The sequence below is a fragment of the Mya arenaria genome, chromosome 17, assembly GCF_026914265.1.
Source record: "Mya arenaria isolate MELC-2E11 chromosome 17, ASM2691426v1".
Lineage (NCBI taxonomy): Eukaryota > Metazoa > Mollusca > Bivalvia > Myida > Myidae > Mya > Mya arenaria.
Genome location: NC_069138.1, coordinates 40,024,951 through 40,039,052, shown reverse-complemented (window position 1 = coordinate 40,039,052; position 14,102 = coordinate 40,024,951). Strand labels below are relative to the sequence as shown.

The following is a 14,102-nucleotide window of genomic DNA, read 5'->3' as shown; positions in this document are numbered from 1 at the left end:
TTTGTCACTGTCAACAAACATGGTGGCTGAAAATGCCGGACGATTTTGACATTTTTTCTATGCGTCTTTTAACCAAAAACATAGATTAAAAGTTTTTTTCTCGGATTTTTCACAGATTTTTTCCCTGCGTCTAATACCCACTATCGTCTTATACCCAGTCATTTACGGTATAATTATTCCTATTGGATTAGATCAAAACATCAAAGAAAATGTCAAAATTGTGTTAAATTTATAATTCAATGAAAACTACAGGAACATTTTTTACGAAGACCTTGTTTGAAGACACAATGCAAAGGCCCATTAGTCACTAAAAGGAATGCTATAATACACCATTGAGCTATTAACAAAGCATCGGCATGCGACACCTTACCCGATCTGTTTGAGTGTGGAATCCATGTGCTCATCTAGGATGTGTTTGTAGCTCTGTCTCCGGCCAAACCCCTGACGCTGTAAGTGCCAACAACCTCTTACTACTTCCTCAGATAAGAACTTCATAACAAATCATGTTTTAATATGTCCAATGGCATAAAAGCAGGTAATTTAAAAGTAAGTCAATTTCTAGCACAACATTTTTGCAAAATGACGAGATTCAGTCGAGTTAAAGAACAATTTAGTTTTCATCACTTTTCACTTAAGAATATGCAAGAAATTCCTACCAATATAATCATATGTGGGTGTTCATGCTATGAGGTACAAATCACTTCTGTAACGTAATGCCAATGGGGTATCAAATAGCATCAGCCCCAGAAATTATGAAATTGTTCCCTATTCCATCTTATAACAGTGGCGGTATACTGACCTTGAACTTGTCCAGCAGCTTCGTGAAGTCCGCTGCCGAGGCTTCAAAATCCTTCCAGTAGACAAGAAGTATCTCTAACAACTCAACCTAGTCAAGAAAGGCAAATGTTAGACTATATTTAGTTTTCATTATTACTTATATATCATCAACATTTGCACAAATAAATGAACGGCAACTGCCTTTACCTTTATCAACTGAAAGTAATTAATTTAGAAACATTACACTGTTGTGAGTATCATTGACATTAGTAGGGGGGACACAGGGGGAACTTTTTTTAAAAAATAGAATATAATCTGTTGAAGTTTCTTTGTCATGTATATACAAACACACAGGTTGTTCATGGCAGGGCTTTCTCCTCAAAAATAAGGAAGAGGCCTGACCTTTCGACTTTGTGAAATTTTAACACATTTAAATAGGGAAAATCTAACGCATATGCTGGTTTATCCAATAACAGAAGATTTACATACAGTTGGAAAGAAACACAATTATAACATCAGCACAAATAATTATTCAATTAGTATTAGTTTTTTTAGGACTTTTTCTTTTAAATTAATTTTTGGGAAACAGATTGTCTAAAAAATAGAGAAATAATATATCATGATTTTTTATTGGGAAGTAGATGAATTCCATCCCTACTTAAGAAAATGAAAAAGCTCTGCATGTTAAATGTTAGTTGATGGTCTTTACCTGCTCTTTTAAATTCTGCTGTGCCCACACAAGAGCATGTCTTTCATTCTGCAAAAAATAAGAGTTTTATCACAATCATCATCATTACAATTATAAACAATACAATGACTACCACTAACAAAACTATCAATAATACACAGCGTTCTTGTTAAGAACTGACCACCAGCCAAATAGACTTTAGTGTAATTATGGCCAATCCGATTAGTGTCAACCTAGTTTTTTTTGGGGGGGGGGGGAAAATGTTCTGTTACTGTATAGTGTGATTATGAGACCAGAGCATAATTCCAGTAGGCACCACAGTGATATTCATAATTGTCATGACAACTATTGTTACATCCACTTCCTCCTCATCATCTGGATCACTAACACTCCCTGAAAGGTCAGGGTTAGGGCTAACCATGTCTAGCTAATCAGAAGACTTATATATCTGGTCCCACGTATTCACTAACATCTAAAGTCTAAGTATCAGACTCACGGAAAATATAATAAACAGTTTCGTTGTTAAAACACTATTATAGGTGCAAAGATGGTAAGAAATTCTGTGCAAATTCTTATACAAATAATCTGTTTTACAATCAGGCACGGGTCTTCTGCCAAAATAAGATAAATTATATATATTCTGAAACAGTTAAGAATTCAATTTTCTGAGCCTGTGTCTGAAACTGAGATTTAAGACATAAGTGAATGTGGAACACGCCCATGACGTTGTGAAAGAATACAAGCGATCCATTTATATGATTAGTTAGAGGTTGGAACACATTGCTCCACTAAAAATTACCATGAGTTTTCCATGTGTCTCCCAGGAGGGCGGTGGAGCGTCAGTTATGCCGTCCAGTTGGTCAAGCAGCCTCTTTATGAGCTCGTTGTTGTTCAGTAGTTCATTGAGAAACTCAGTATACTCCTCCTACAAAGTGCAGAGATAACTTATACAGTATTCAAGCATAATGGCAGTTTTACATAGATTTTTTGTTATCAACTATAAAGGCTTTCCCAGCTCCTGACTCTACATGAGAAGTGTAGTCGATCTTTTACAAATCAAATTTCCTATTCAGTTAATGTCTTAAATTTAATATCCTAATTTAGATATATATATCTCCTCCGTGACCTAGTGGTTAGGGTATCCGCCTACAAAGCTGGTTAAATGGATGGGAACAGTATTACACACCCTTGCCTTACCCTGTAATACATAAATCCCCCTGCCTTACCTACACAGCCCTGCCTTACCATGTAATACATACCCCTGCTTTACCCTGTAATACATGCGTATCCCTGCCTTACCCTGTTATATTTAAATTCCCCTGCTTTACCCTGTATCACTTACATTTCCCTGCTTTAATCTGTATTACATACATTCTGATGCCTTACCCTGATATAAAGACATCCCCTGCCTTACCCTGTATTACATACATCCTGATGCCTAACCCTGGTATAAAGACATTCCCTGCCTTACCCTTTATTACATACATCCTGATGCCTTACCCTGATATAAAGACATCCCCTGCCTTACCCTGTATTACATACATCCTGATGCCTTACCCTGGTATAAAGAAATCCCCTACCTTACCCTGTATTACATACATTCTGATGCCCCTTACCCTGGTATAAAGAAATCCCCTACCTTACCCTGTATTACATACATTCTGATGCCTTACCCTGATATAAAGACATCCCCTACCTTACCCTGTATTACATACATTCTGATGCCTTACCCTGATATAAAGACATCCCCTGCCTTACCCTGTATTACATACATCCTGATGCCTTACCCTGATATAAAGACATCCCCTGCCTTACCCTGTATTACATACATCTTGATGCCTTACCCTGATATAAAGACATCCCCTGCCTTACCCTGTATTACATACATCCTGATGCCTTACCCTGGTATAAAGACATCCCCTGCCTTACCCTGTATTACATACATTCTGATGCCTTACCCTGATATAAAGACATCCCCTGCCTTAGCCTGTATTACATACATCCTGATGCCTTACCCTGGTATAAAGACATCCCCTGCCTTACCCTGTATGGATGGTTCTCTTGTTCGGGCCAGAATGTGAGAATGTGCCTGATGGTTTGTAGCAGATAGAGTCTCTCACTGTAGTAGAAGTCCCGGATCTTCAACATCAGGCCCTGCATGTGCCGCTCACTGCTCAGGCATAGCTAGGAAAGGAAGGGGGAATTCAGCATATATATATATAAATTAATGATACATTTTTGCAAATGTGTACAACATTTGAGCTAGTATATTTTTCCAGTTAATATGTGAATACATGTGCCTCTCACCTCAGGCACAGTAACTGTTGGGAGTGAATATAGGTAGAACAAGTAGCTTCCCGTGCTAAAAAGGTATTTAAGGCTCTCCTAATGAAATTTTCACTTAAATCAAATAAAACATCTGACCATTGATTAAGAGTTGAAGTTTTTACAAGAAAACATAATTTATTAGTATTTGACAGATTATGTCTATAATTTGGAATTTTAATAGATAAATTTGTTTGCTTAGTTTTTTTTTTCTCCCCACCTGAAGGTTTTTCTGTGATCCACGGAAATCTTGGTAGATGTACGAACAGAATATCTCATAGCTTTGTGCCTCATCCAGACCCTAGAAAAAGGATTGTGTTTTATGTATAAAGCATTCAATAAAACATAAGGCACCAGGGTTTCCAATTTGTACTTAGTTTTACTTTCTTTGATAATGAAATATCGGAATAAACTTCTTTTTTTTAAGCATGTTGATAGTAACAAAAGCTAATTGCTTATAGCATCATACTGAACTTAATTTCCTGTGTATAAGCCCTATTAAAACCCAATTAGCGTCAATGAGAAAGTGCTCCTTGTAAGGCTCAAACACCAACTCTCGAGATAAAGACGGACACCTATACCATTGGACCTCACCATTAAACAAATATCAACATTGTTTTAGCATTGAATGATTGTACACTATCCAATGCAATATTTTACCAGAAAAGGTGTGAGTTTCTCAATGAACTCCTTTTGTTGTGTGGACAGTTTCTTGGACTTGAGAGCTTCTCCCTGTGGCACACTGAAATCATCACAAGTAATAAATACAGAACACTCCTGGCTATTTTAACCCTTTCCTTCATAGATGTGTCACTTGAAAGAATTACCCTTGGCATGCCCTTTCAACATGTGCCAGTTTCTGTTCTGCGGTCAAAAGATGTGGTATCCATTTTTTCCTTTGCTTTAAAATGAAATACACCACTGACAAATGTATCCCTAATGTCCCCTTTCTTTTCAAAAATTAGACTGGAATCATGTTCTACTATGGATATTACAGTATCAATATCTTTTCCATATCAGCAGCTTTATAATAATACCATGGTATCCTCTTTATAATAATAACAGGGCTTCTGTTAAAGGAAGTTTGGAAGTATATTACTCCCTAGAAATGGGTCAAAACTTCCAAAATTGATTCCTTGGAAGTACAAAAACTTCCATCATTTTGAAGAAAACTTCCGAAGTTGAAAGCTTGGAAGTTCAAAATATCAAAACCTTTTGTCAATATTACTTTATAGTCCTAATTCAATCAGTTTAAGTGTTTTTAAGTAAAATGAATTATAATAATACAAGTTAAAGTTCAAATTATTTGATTTTAAATATATTTGTTGAAAAATAGTTGAAAAAGATATTGTATTATGGAGACTTTAAAACTTCCATACTTCAGTGTAAAACTTCCAAAAGTGATTGACAGGAAGTTCATACTTCCAGTTTCAAATTCTTAATGGAAGCCCTGTAATAACTAGGTATCTTGTATAACAAAATGCAGTTCAGCAGCTTTATAATAATACCATGATATCTTCTTTATAATAATACCTAGGTATCTTGTATAACAAAATGTGATTCAGCAGCGTTATGATAATACCATCGTATCTTCTTTATAATAATACCTAGGAATCTTGTATAACAAAATCTCATTCAGCAGCTTTATAATAATACCTAGGTATCTTGTATAACAAAATCCCATTCAGCAGCTTGATAATAATACATGGGTATCTTGTAGAATGTAATGCCATTCAGCAGTTTCATAATAATACCTGGATATCTAGCAGAACAATATGCCATTCAGCAGTTCCATAAAAATACCTTGGTATCTTTTATAACAATTTGCAGTATATGCCATTCAGCAGCATTATAATAAAACCTTGGTTTCTTGTAGAACAACAGCAATTCAGCAGCTTTATAATAATAGCTAGGGATTCTTGTAGAACAATATGCCATTTAGTAGCATTTAAATAAAACTTGGCCCCTATTTCATGAAACATCATAAGTGTAAAATCTTATTTCACTTGGCCAAATTACTTGAACTTAATTCTAAAAAAATGATTTTTTTTATCTTGATAATCATGCAAATATTGTTTTTATAGTTTCAGAACTCTATAAATAATAACATTACATAAATCAAAGCAAAACAAAAATAGTGAAGCCTTGCTTTATTCTGTTATATAAAGGTCTCATGATGTTTTGAAAAATAAGAGACCAGTTGTTGTTTAATAGTACCTGGGTTTCTTGTAGAACAATATACCATTCAGCAGCTTTTCTCTGTTTCTCACAAGTTCCCTTTTAATAAGTTCCTGAAAAAAAACATTCACATAACACTGAAAAATATGTAATTAAGATAGTTTTTTGTTCTCAATTAATACAATGAACATAAATATTTTATTAATGGCCAGCAGTTATGAATGGGCAAGAATGAAGTCATTTTGATCTGCAATACCAGTATACAAAATGAAATACATCTGCATATTTCAAAATATTGCTTCCCATGTGTTAATTACATGCAATCAGTAGTCCGAGATCAACAGAATTTAATGGAGACTCATACTTTTTTTCATAATTTGTGAGTATACCGGTCTCAAAAATAGTCCTTTGACTACCACCACAAATTAATGAGACACTAGTTGTGTTTTATTTCAAGGAATATTATGTATGTACTATTGATTTTCTCTATGGCAACACTACCCACATATGAAATTAATTTCATATAAAATGTTGTTGTTTTTTATCTCTTTATTAAGTTGAACAATTTAAGCAAACAGGTATGGGAGTCTGAATGACTCCTAAATTTAAAAAAGACATATTTCCGATTATCAACATTATTATAGACTTTAATTATGCAAATCGTTACCTTGGGTCTTAGAATACCTGTGCCACTGACATACTGCCATAGGTTCCGATTTCCAAAGCTTAAAATAAAGCATATCATTTTAAACTATTTATAAAACATTTAATAAAACCATTAGCAGAGGGTGCCATCCAACATATTCTTATATAAATAAGGATACAGTTACTGTTTTGTAAATGTTTTCTTTTTTTTGGTCCAAGTTAGTCAAGTATACATGAATATGTGTGTAAATGTAAGAAAGGCATTTCATTTGCTTTACTAGCAATGTCTCAATAAGTGACTGATATGCAACCTAATAATCATGCTTTTGTGACAAGTTTTGTAATTCAATTACATTTTGGAGTTGAACAGAGAAGCATGTTACTAACATTTTAAATTTACTAATATAAGTTCATAGCAAGTAAAACACCTCACCTGCCAGATTGTGAATATAACAAATGTGCTCAGTACCACATACTGGTAAGATATTTAAGTAAAATTGTGTTTAGTAAATGTTTGTCATGTAATATATTTTGTTGTATCATGTATGTATTCTTTTATGTGATTGATTATGAATTATTAAAAGACGATCGCTTTGTATTGTACCGTATAAAATTATTGTGATTGACTGTTGATTTATATTGCAATTCTAAATATATTGTTTAAACTTGTTATTTCAGTGCACGAGTTTTCGTGTGAACCAGCTTATAGCTGTTAAATAAAAGAATAAAACAAACCCTCAATTAACACCTTTTAACTATACCCATCAAGAGGAATAGATAAAACGGATGTGTTACATATTTAAGGAACACCTTTTAACTATACCCATAAAGAGGAATAGATAAAACAGATGTGTTACATATTTTAGGAATTTTGTGATGTAAGTATGAATGAAAAGATCATCTCTAAAGTTCCAAATTTAGTTCTACTTTCATTGGTATATATGCCAATTTCTTTTAACTATTTTTGATCGAACTAAAACACAAAAGTCATATAAGATTCAGATATATGTGTTAATACAATAAATCTATATTCATTAAAGCATTGTATTTTAGGACTAAAACCAAAATAAAACAAGAGCTGTCAGTGAGTCTGTCACAGTATGTGATGAATGCCCCCAAATGTGACATTGACCTATGCACAAGGTTAGTGCATGAAAAGTTGATCTTGCCTTTATGTGTCAAATACATATGGCAAGTTATTTTAAATTGCCTCTGAACATAAAAAATACCACCCATACTTGACAACCTACACTATTATGTCCTTATATTCAGCATTCCATTGTGAATAAACACTATGAGTATCTTTCACCCTAGAGGAAGGGACATGGGTCTTGTACGCGACACATAGTCTTGGTATATCAAACACATGTGGCAAGTTATTTTAAAATCTGTCCATACAAGAGAAAGTTACAGCCTGGACGCAACAAACTATACTCTGTGTCCTTATATGCAGCATTCCATTGTAAATAAACACTAAGTGTGACCTTGAACTTAGAAGTAGGGACACTGGTCTTGCACGTGACTTGTCATCTTGGTATGTCGAACACATGTGGCAAGTTATTTTAAAATCTGTCCATACAAGAGAAAGTTACAGCCCGGACACGACAACCTATACTCTATGTCATTATATGCAGCACTCCATTGTGAATAAACACTAAGTGTGTCCTTGACCTTAGAGGTAGGGACACTGGTCTTGCACGCTACTTGTCGTCTTGGTATGTCGAACACGTGGAAAGTTATTTTAAAATCCGTCCATACAAGAGAAAGTTACAGCCCGGACACGACAACCTATACTCTATGTCCTTATATGCAGCACTCCATTGTGAATAAACACTAAGTGTGTCCTTGACCTTAGAGGTAGGGACACTGGTCTTGCACGCGACTTGTCGTCTTGGTATGTCGAACACATGTGGAAAGTTATTTTAAAATCCGTCCATACAAGAGAATGTTACAGCCCGCACATGACAACCTATACTCTATGTCATTATATGCAGCACTCCATTGTGAATAAACACTAAGTGTGACCTTGACCTTAGAGGTAAGGACACGGCTCTTGCACGCGACTTGTCGTCTTGGTATGTGGAACACATGTGTGTCCTTATAAAAGACATGTGGCAAGTTATTTTAAAATCTGTCCATACAAGGGAAAGTTACAGCCCGGACACGCAGTTTACTCTATGTCCTTATATGCAGCACTCCATTGTGAATTGGCACTAAGTGTGACCTTGACCTTACAGGTAGGGACACGGGTCTTGCACACGACACGTGGTCTTAGTATGTGGAACACATGTGGCAAGTTATTTTAAAATCTGTCCATACAAGGGAAAGTTACAGCACGGACACGAGTTATCGGACACATGGACGGACGGACAGAAGGACGGTGCGATTTTAATATGCACACCTTTGGGGGCATAATAAAATATAGGGTTCAAAATGACCATTGGTCCGGTACAAAATTATTATCTAAAGGGTATGAAATGATCAAAAATCGGAGGGTACGAAATGGTCAGGGTACGAAATGACTAGTTCCCCTCACATGAATATACAAAATCTGTCAAATGGCAATGACACTCGGCACCATCAATTGAATGCAAGGAGTGTTAAAAAATATTCTAAATTATATCCGAAAAATAAATCCGAAAATAGATTCAATTGTATATCATTAAAAATCCACATGGCGATTTTGTAGCGTTTTAAACCGGGTTCCTTTTGAAGTTTTCGAGTTGAAATTGCTTTAAACATTCAAAACAGAATGACCAAGCTCTTTTTTACCTTTCTTTTCTGTTCCGAACCGGGGATCCCGCCATGTTTTGAAGGTCGAAAAAAGAAGAACATATCCGAATGCAAAACTCTTACCCGCAGTGACGAATTATTTTCTAATTGATTTTTTTTATTTCACCCATGATAATTCTAAGTTTACCTGAAACCACAAACCTAGACATAGTACTTTCGGAAAAATCAATGGCATAACTGGAAAATGAACATTTGTTTATAAGTTCGAAACTACGTAGAATTAATCATTCGGAGTTAGCGAAAAACGATGCGAAGTACGCTGCTGGCTTCAAATATTTTATTGGTTTTCCGTGTTAACAGTGTATGACATTGTCCGTTCGAAAGATATAAAATGGCTTGATGAACATACTTCAAATTGTGTCACAATGACTCTATTGCAGAAACACAATTCAAACTTTCAGATGTGTCGTGGATTAGTTTCTGTTATTTTTCAATTTAAAAAGAACAAGTTATTTTTGTTCATTTTGGGCTTGTGCACTTTCATTTTAATTCTTTTATATGAAGTTGCGAAACGGGATAAAACATTGGCTATTTTAGGTAAGTTGTATGATGAAAAAATCAAGGTTCATATGTTTGTGATAGAAATAGTCAGCAGGTAAAAAATAATACAAAACAAATATATTCTGTATATTTTAAAGTCATCTTTGAAACTCACATTTCATGTTTTTGTACAATGTCTACTTTTTTTTACAAAACTCAAATCAATGTCATTTCTGTTCTTATTATGTAGACAGACCATGGGACACCTTTTCAGAGAATGTAGAATCCTACAAGATATGTAGAACAAATAAATAATCTATTCCTTTCCATGGAAATACCTAGTGATCATAGTGGTGGGCCAAATATATAGTATAAAATCATTGTTTGGGCTAAAATGGTAAAAAATACTAACATGGTTACACAAAACAACTTGCTTTCAGATCCTTTCATTAAACAAACATATTCATGAATGGCACTATATTACTACTTTTGCCTAATGTTTAGAGTCAATGCACAATTTAAAAAAAAAACACTGATACCTATATGCATTAACCTTAGAATTATAAGTTGGGCCTCTACAAGAAATCAAACTCTAGTCATCTAATTAATTTCCTGGTTTTGGTGATGAAATACCTCATATACTGCATGAAGGTCTGACAAAATTGAAATAAAAATCATTAATAAGTGACAAGTAAAAAGTCAATGAACAGAAATGGCATACATTAAAATAAAAACATAAACCTTTGTAACACACTGGAATTGTCATTGTTATTTTATTTTTCCATCTCTTTTTTGCAGTTTCTTTTTATGGTATAATTTGATCTGATGTTGAAATATGTTTTTTGACATTGGAATTTATTTGAGTCATGTACAACACTTACAGCTTTCTTCCTACTAGCATTACATATAGAACTTTATGTTTATGTGAAACATGTTATTTTTCTAAATGTGACGTTGTACAACAACACTTACAGCTTTCTTCCTACTAGCATTACAGCACTTTGTTTATGTGAATCATGTTATTTTTCTAAATGTGACGTTGTACAATGAGTGGTGTCCAAAAGATGAGTTTTAAAGCGGGGATTTCAACCCCACCCTCCATTATCAGTTACAAACAAATGATTATACATGTAACCAAAATTGATATTTTTAATGATGGTGGTAAATTGATGGTTAATTTGATTGAAATTGTTTCAAAATGGTTGAAAGACAGCCTTGCAATATTTGTTTTGACATAGCGCTATCAATAATAGACAATGCTGACCTTTTCGACAGATTTTCAATTATAATTGATGCAGCATCAGAACAACACTTATCAAGATATATGTATAGTGGTTTTTCATAAAATGCGAATTTCTAAAACTTGCCCTTTAGCCAATTTACAGAATGTTCCTTTTTGTAAACAAATTATGTGTTTAAGAGTGGATTATATTGTAGAATCATTCTTTATTTCAGGGGATCACTTGTCTCGGTTCCAAAGCAAATCTGTTAGGAGACACTTGACAGAGAGTTCAGACATGGTAGGTTTGTGTTCTATGAAAAAAAACATGATTGGTCGATATTCTTTCTCAATGTTATGTCATTTTTATGTCTTCTTATAAATGGTGGAAGTGAAAATCAAATGCTCGGTTTTAGTCATTCTGATTGATTGTAGTTTTCTTTATACATGTGTATTCTGTTTCCAACCTTTTTAACAATGTAATTTCATTATACAGGGAAGGGGGTCTAAAATTTCAGATATATTTCTGAAATTCCAAAATGCCCCTTCTGCCCCCAACCAGACCCCAAGCTGTTTTTCAAGATTAACAATTATCAACTGTTAGAACTTCTGATAAGAACATACATGTAAATCTAACCACATTGAAGGTTTGGTGAAGTATTTTAATGTCAGTTTTACTTAAATTCAATTTTTCCAGAATTTGGAATTTTGGTGGTAAAGTTTTCTGGAATCTTGAATAATTCATATCTCCCGAAATTTTCTTTTTAAAATGATTGTTTATTATATCTTGTAGAGCTAGGATATTTCTAGCTAGAGTTAACGTATATATATCTTATAGGATCTGGGCGTGTTTGGTGGGGAAGACCAGCTAGTGATCTACAACCGAGTACCAAAGACAGGAAGTACCTCGTTTGCAGGCATTGCCTACGAGCTTTGTTACCGCAACAAGTACCATGTGCTTCATGTGAACATCTCGAGAAATGCTCATACCATGTCCATTCCTGATCAGGTAATTCACAAATTTGGAATTTAAGTTTTATTAGATCTAATATAGCAATACATATTCACTGTAAAGATATTTTTACCTTTAACGACCTGGATGCCTCAATAGACAAATGTATTTATTTTTTTTGGGGGGGGGGGGGGGGGGTAATTATTTCCTTCTTCTGGTACCTAGATTGGTAGGTATCCTAAAACAGAAAAGAATGTAAATAAATTTGCTGCAAAAACTATAATTATGTGGAATTATGTGGTCACCATTTGATTACAGGGCAAAAGTTCTGCTGATGTTATCAATGTTAGCTGAATGGTGCTTGTATATTACTACATTTAGTTAGTTATGCAGCGCCAATATTCTCAAGTATGAATTAACATGCAGGTGTCTTAAAAACATGCATACCCAGTCTCTCTATTGGATTATATTAATTTTGTCTTTGTGTTTTGGTGAATTCCCTTTAGTATGAACATCAGTTACTGAAGTTTATATACAATGTACATAGATGAACGCAGTAATTGTTATTTATAGAATTTATGTAGACTTAAATTTAGATGTGTCTTATTATAGAACAAAAATTTATACAAATAAGGTTAGGGTAAGGGTTTTATATATATAAGGATATAACAATTGACCATATATATAAAATCTTTAGGATTGGACGTTAATTTTGGCAAATAACAGAATAATGATTGTTTTCCCATTCATGTTTATATACAAAAAAATCCAATTTATGTTTATATACAGAAATACATGTACAAATAAAAACTTTGTCCTAAATCTTTAAGGGTTTTAAATGTCAACTGGTACAAATACATTTTTTTACAGGATATGGCACTAGTTGTCATATAAAACAAAATTTTATTCAACGAGTTCAGGAAATATGTTAGTGAGTGAGCCTTTGGCAAGCTTACTAACATATTTCCTCATTGAGATGATCATGATTGTGTATTATATGATGGAGAGTGTCAGATTCTTTTTATCACATGCTTGTTCTGGTAACAAATAGCAAACAAATTATACCTGTTTTAACTGATTTGTTTACGAACCAAATACCACAAATTAATGCCATTTCCATCACTACGTGCATTGCAGAAATGTAGAACCTGGAAGATTAAAACAAAAGATATATCGATCGATTTTAATCCTGTTTATAAGTAGAATGCACGATGATATCCAGTAATAATGACAACATAACCCTATACTAATAACGGCATTCACTTTTTTGATTTCTTCATACATCATTAGGATGCGAGGATGTTTTAATGCATTTAAGATATTGACATCAAAATTGTTTCTATGTTTTATTTATATTGATTAACCATTATATTTATTTTTAATTGATTACATTTTTTAATAACTCCATAAAAACACCAGTATTATGATATGATATATTTAAGGGAGGTAATGAAACAAAATTAATCTATGTTTATATAGCAATTTTATTAATCTGTTTCTTAAACAACTTAATGCCTATATAAAAAAGCTCTCGGTGAAAACTCAAAAACTATTCAAACTTAACATTTTGTAACTTTAAAATGAAACCTTACCATTAGCAATTTTTTGTATTAATCATTTAATGATGAATGGCTAACCTTAAATTGTGATGTCATACCCAGCAAGATGATGTCATAATTTTTTGTGTTCATGACATCATTTTCTGTTGTAACACATTATTCAAGCAGAAGGCTAGTGTTGAAATTAAATGTGTGTCGCTTGCTTTGTAGGGAGGTGTTCATTACTCATGCGTTACCATTACCAGATTTCGATACACTTTTGTCTGCTGTGTTGCTCATAGAATAAGACTATATTGTTTTTGCCATGCGCTTTCATGTACTAAGGCCAAAAAAGTGGTCTGGTAAGGTAAGGGTGGCAGGCTTAGGGTAGGTAGGCTTTAAAAAAAAATAAAAAAATTATTAGGCTTTATATAAAAACGTTATTGTCATTGGAAAATGGTGGAAAAATCATTCTTCTGTGGAATGCTTTAAAGGTTTTAAACAACA

The 14,102-nt window shown here is 33.6% G+C and overlaps 2 protein-coding genes across 3 annotated transcripts in view; one reads left to right on the top strand and one right to left on the bottom strand.

Annotated features, from left to right (window-relative positions):
• LOC128224649 (nucleoporin NUP188-like) overlaps positions 1-9,457 on the bottom strand; it is a 53,328-nt gene extending 43,871 nt beyond the window's left edge. For both annotated transcript variants that reach the window (XM_052934574.1, XM_052934575.1), the window contains exons 1-10: positions 9,386-9,457; positions 6,636-6,693; positions 6,008-6,081; positions 4,451-4,532; positions 4,011-4,091; positions 3,509-3,649; positions 2,265-2,390; positions 1,487-1,534; positions 800-886; positions 371-447 (exon numbers count right to left, since the gene is read on the bottom strand). In XM_052934574.1, the coding sequence (XP_052790534.1) occupies positions 371-447; positions 800-886; positions 1,487-1,534; positions 2,265-2,390; positions 3,509-3,649; positions 4,011-4,091; positions 4,451-4,532; positions 6,008-6,081; positions 6,636-6,693; positions 9,386-9,420 (809 nt within the window). In that variant the 5' untranslated portion in view covers positions 9,421-9,457. The remainder of the gene's footprint in view (positions 1-370; positions 448-799; positions 887-1,486; positions 1,535-2,264; positions 2,391-3,508; positions 3,650-4,010; positions 4,092-4,450; positions 4,533-6,007; positions 6,082-6,635; positions 6,694-9,385) is intronic.
• A 193-nt stretch (positions 9,458-9,650) lies between these two features.
• Positions 9,651-14,102, top strand: part of LOC128224312 (heparan sulfate 2-O-sulfotransferase 1-like) — a 41,633-nt gene continuing 37,181 nt past the window's right edge. Inside the window, exons 1-3 of the mRNA XM_052934122.1 lie at positions 9,651-9,943; positions 11,342-11,406; positions 11,944-12,114. Coding sequence (XP_052790082.1) covers positions 9,772-9,943; positions 11,342-11,406; positions 11,944-12,114 — 408 coding nt within the window. The 5' untranslated portion in view covers positions 9,651-9,771. The remainder of the gene's footprint in view (positions 9,944-11,341; positions 11,407-11,943; positions 12,115-14,102) is intronic.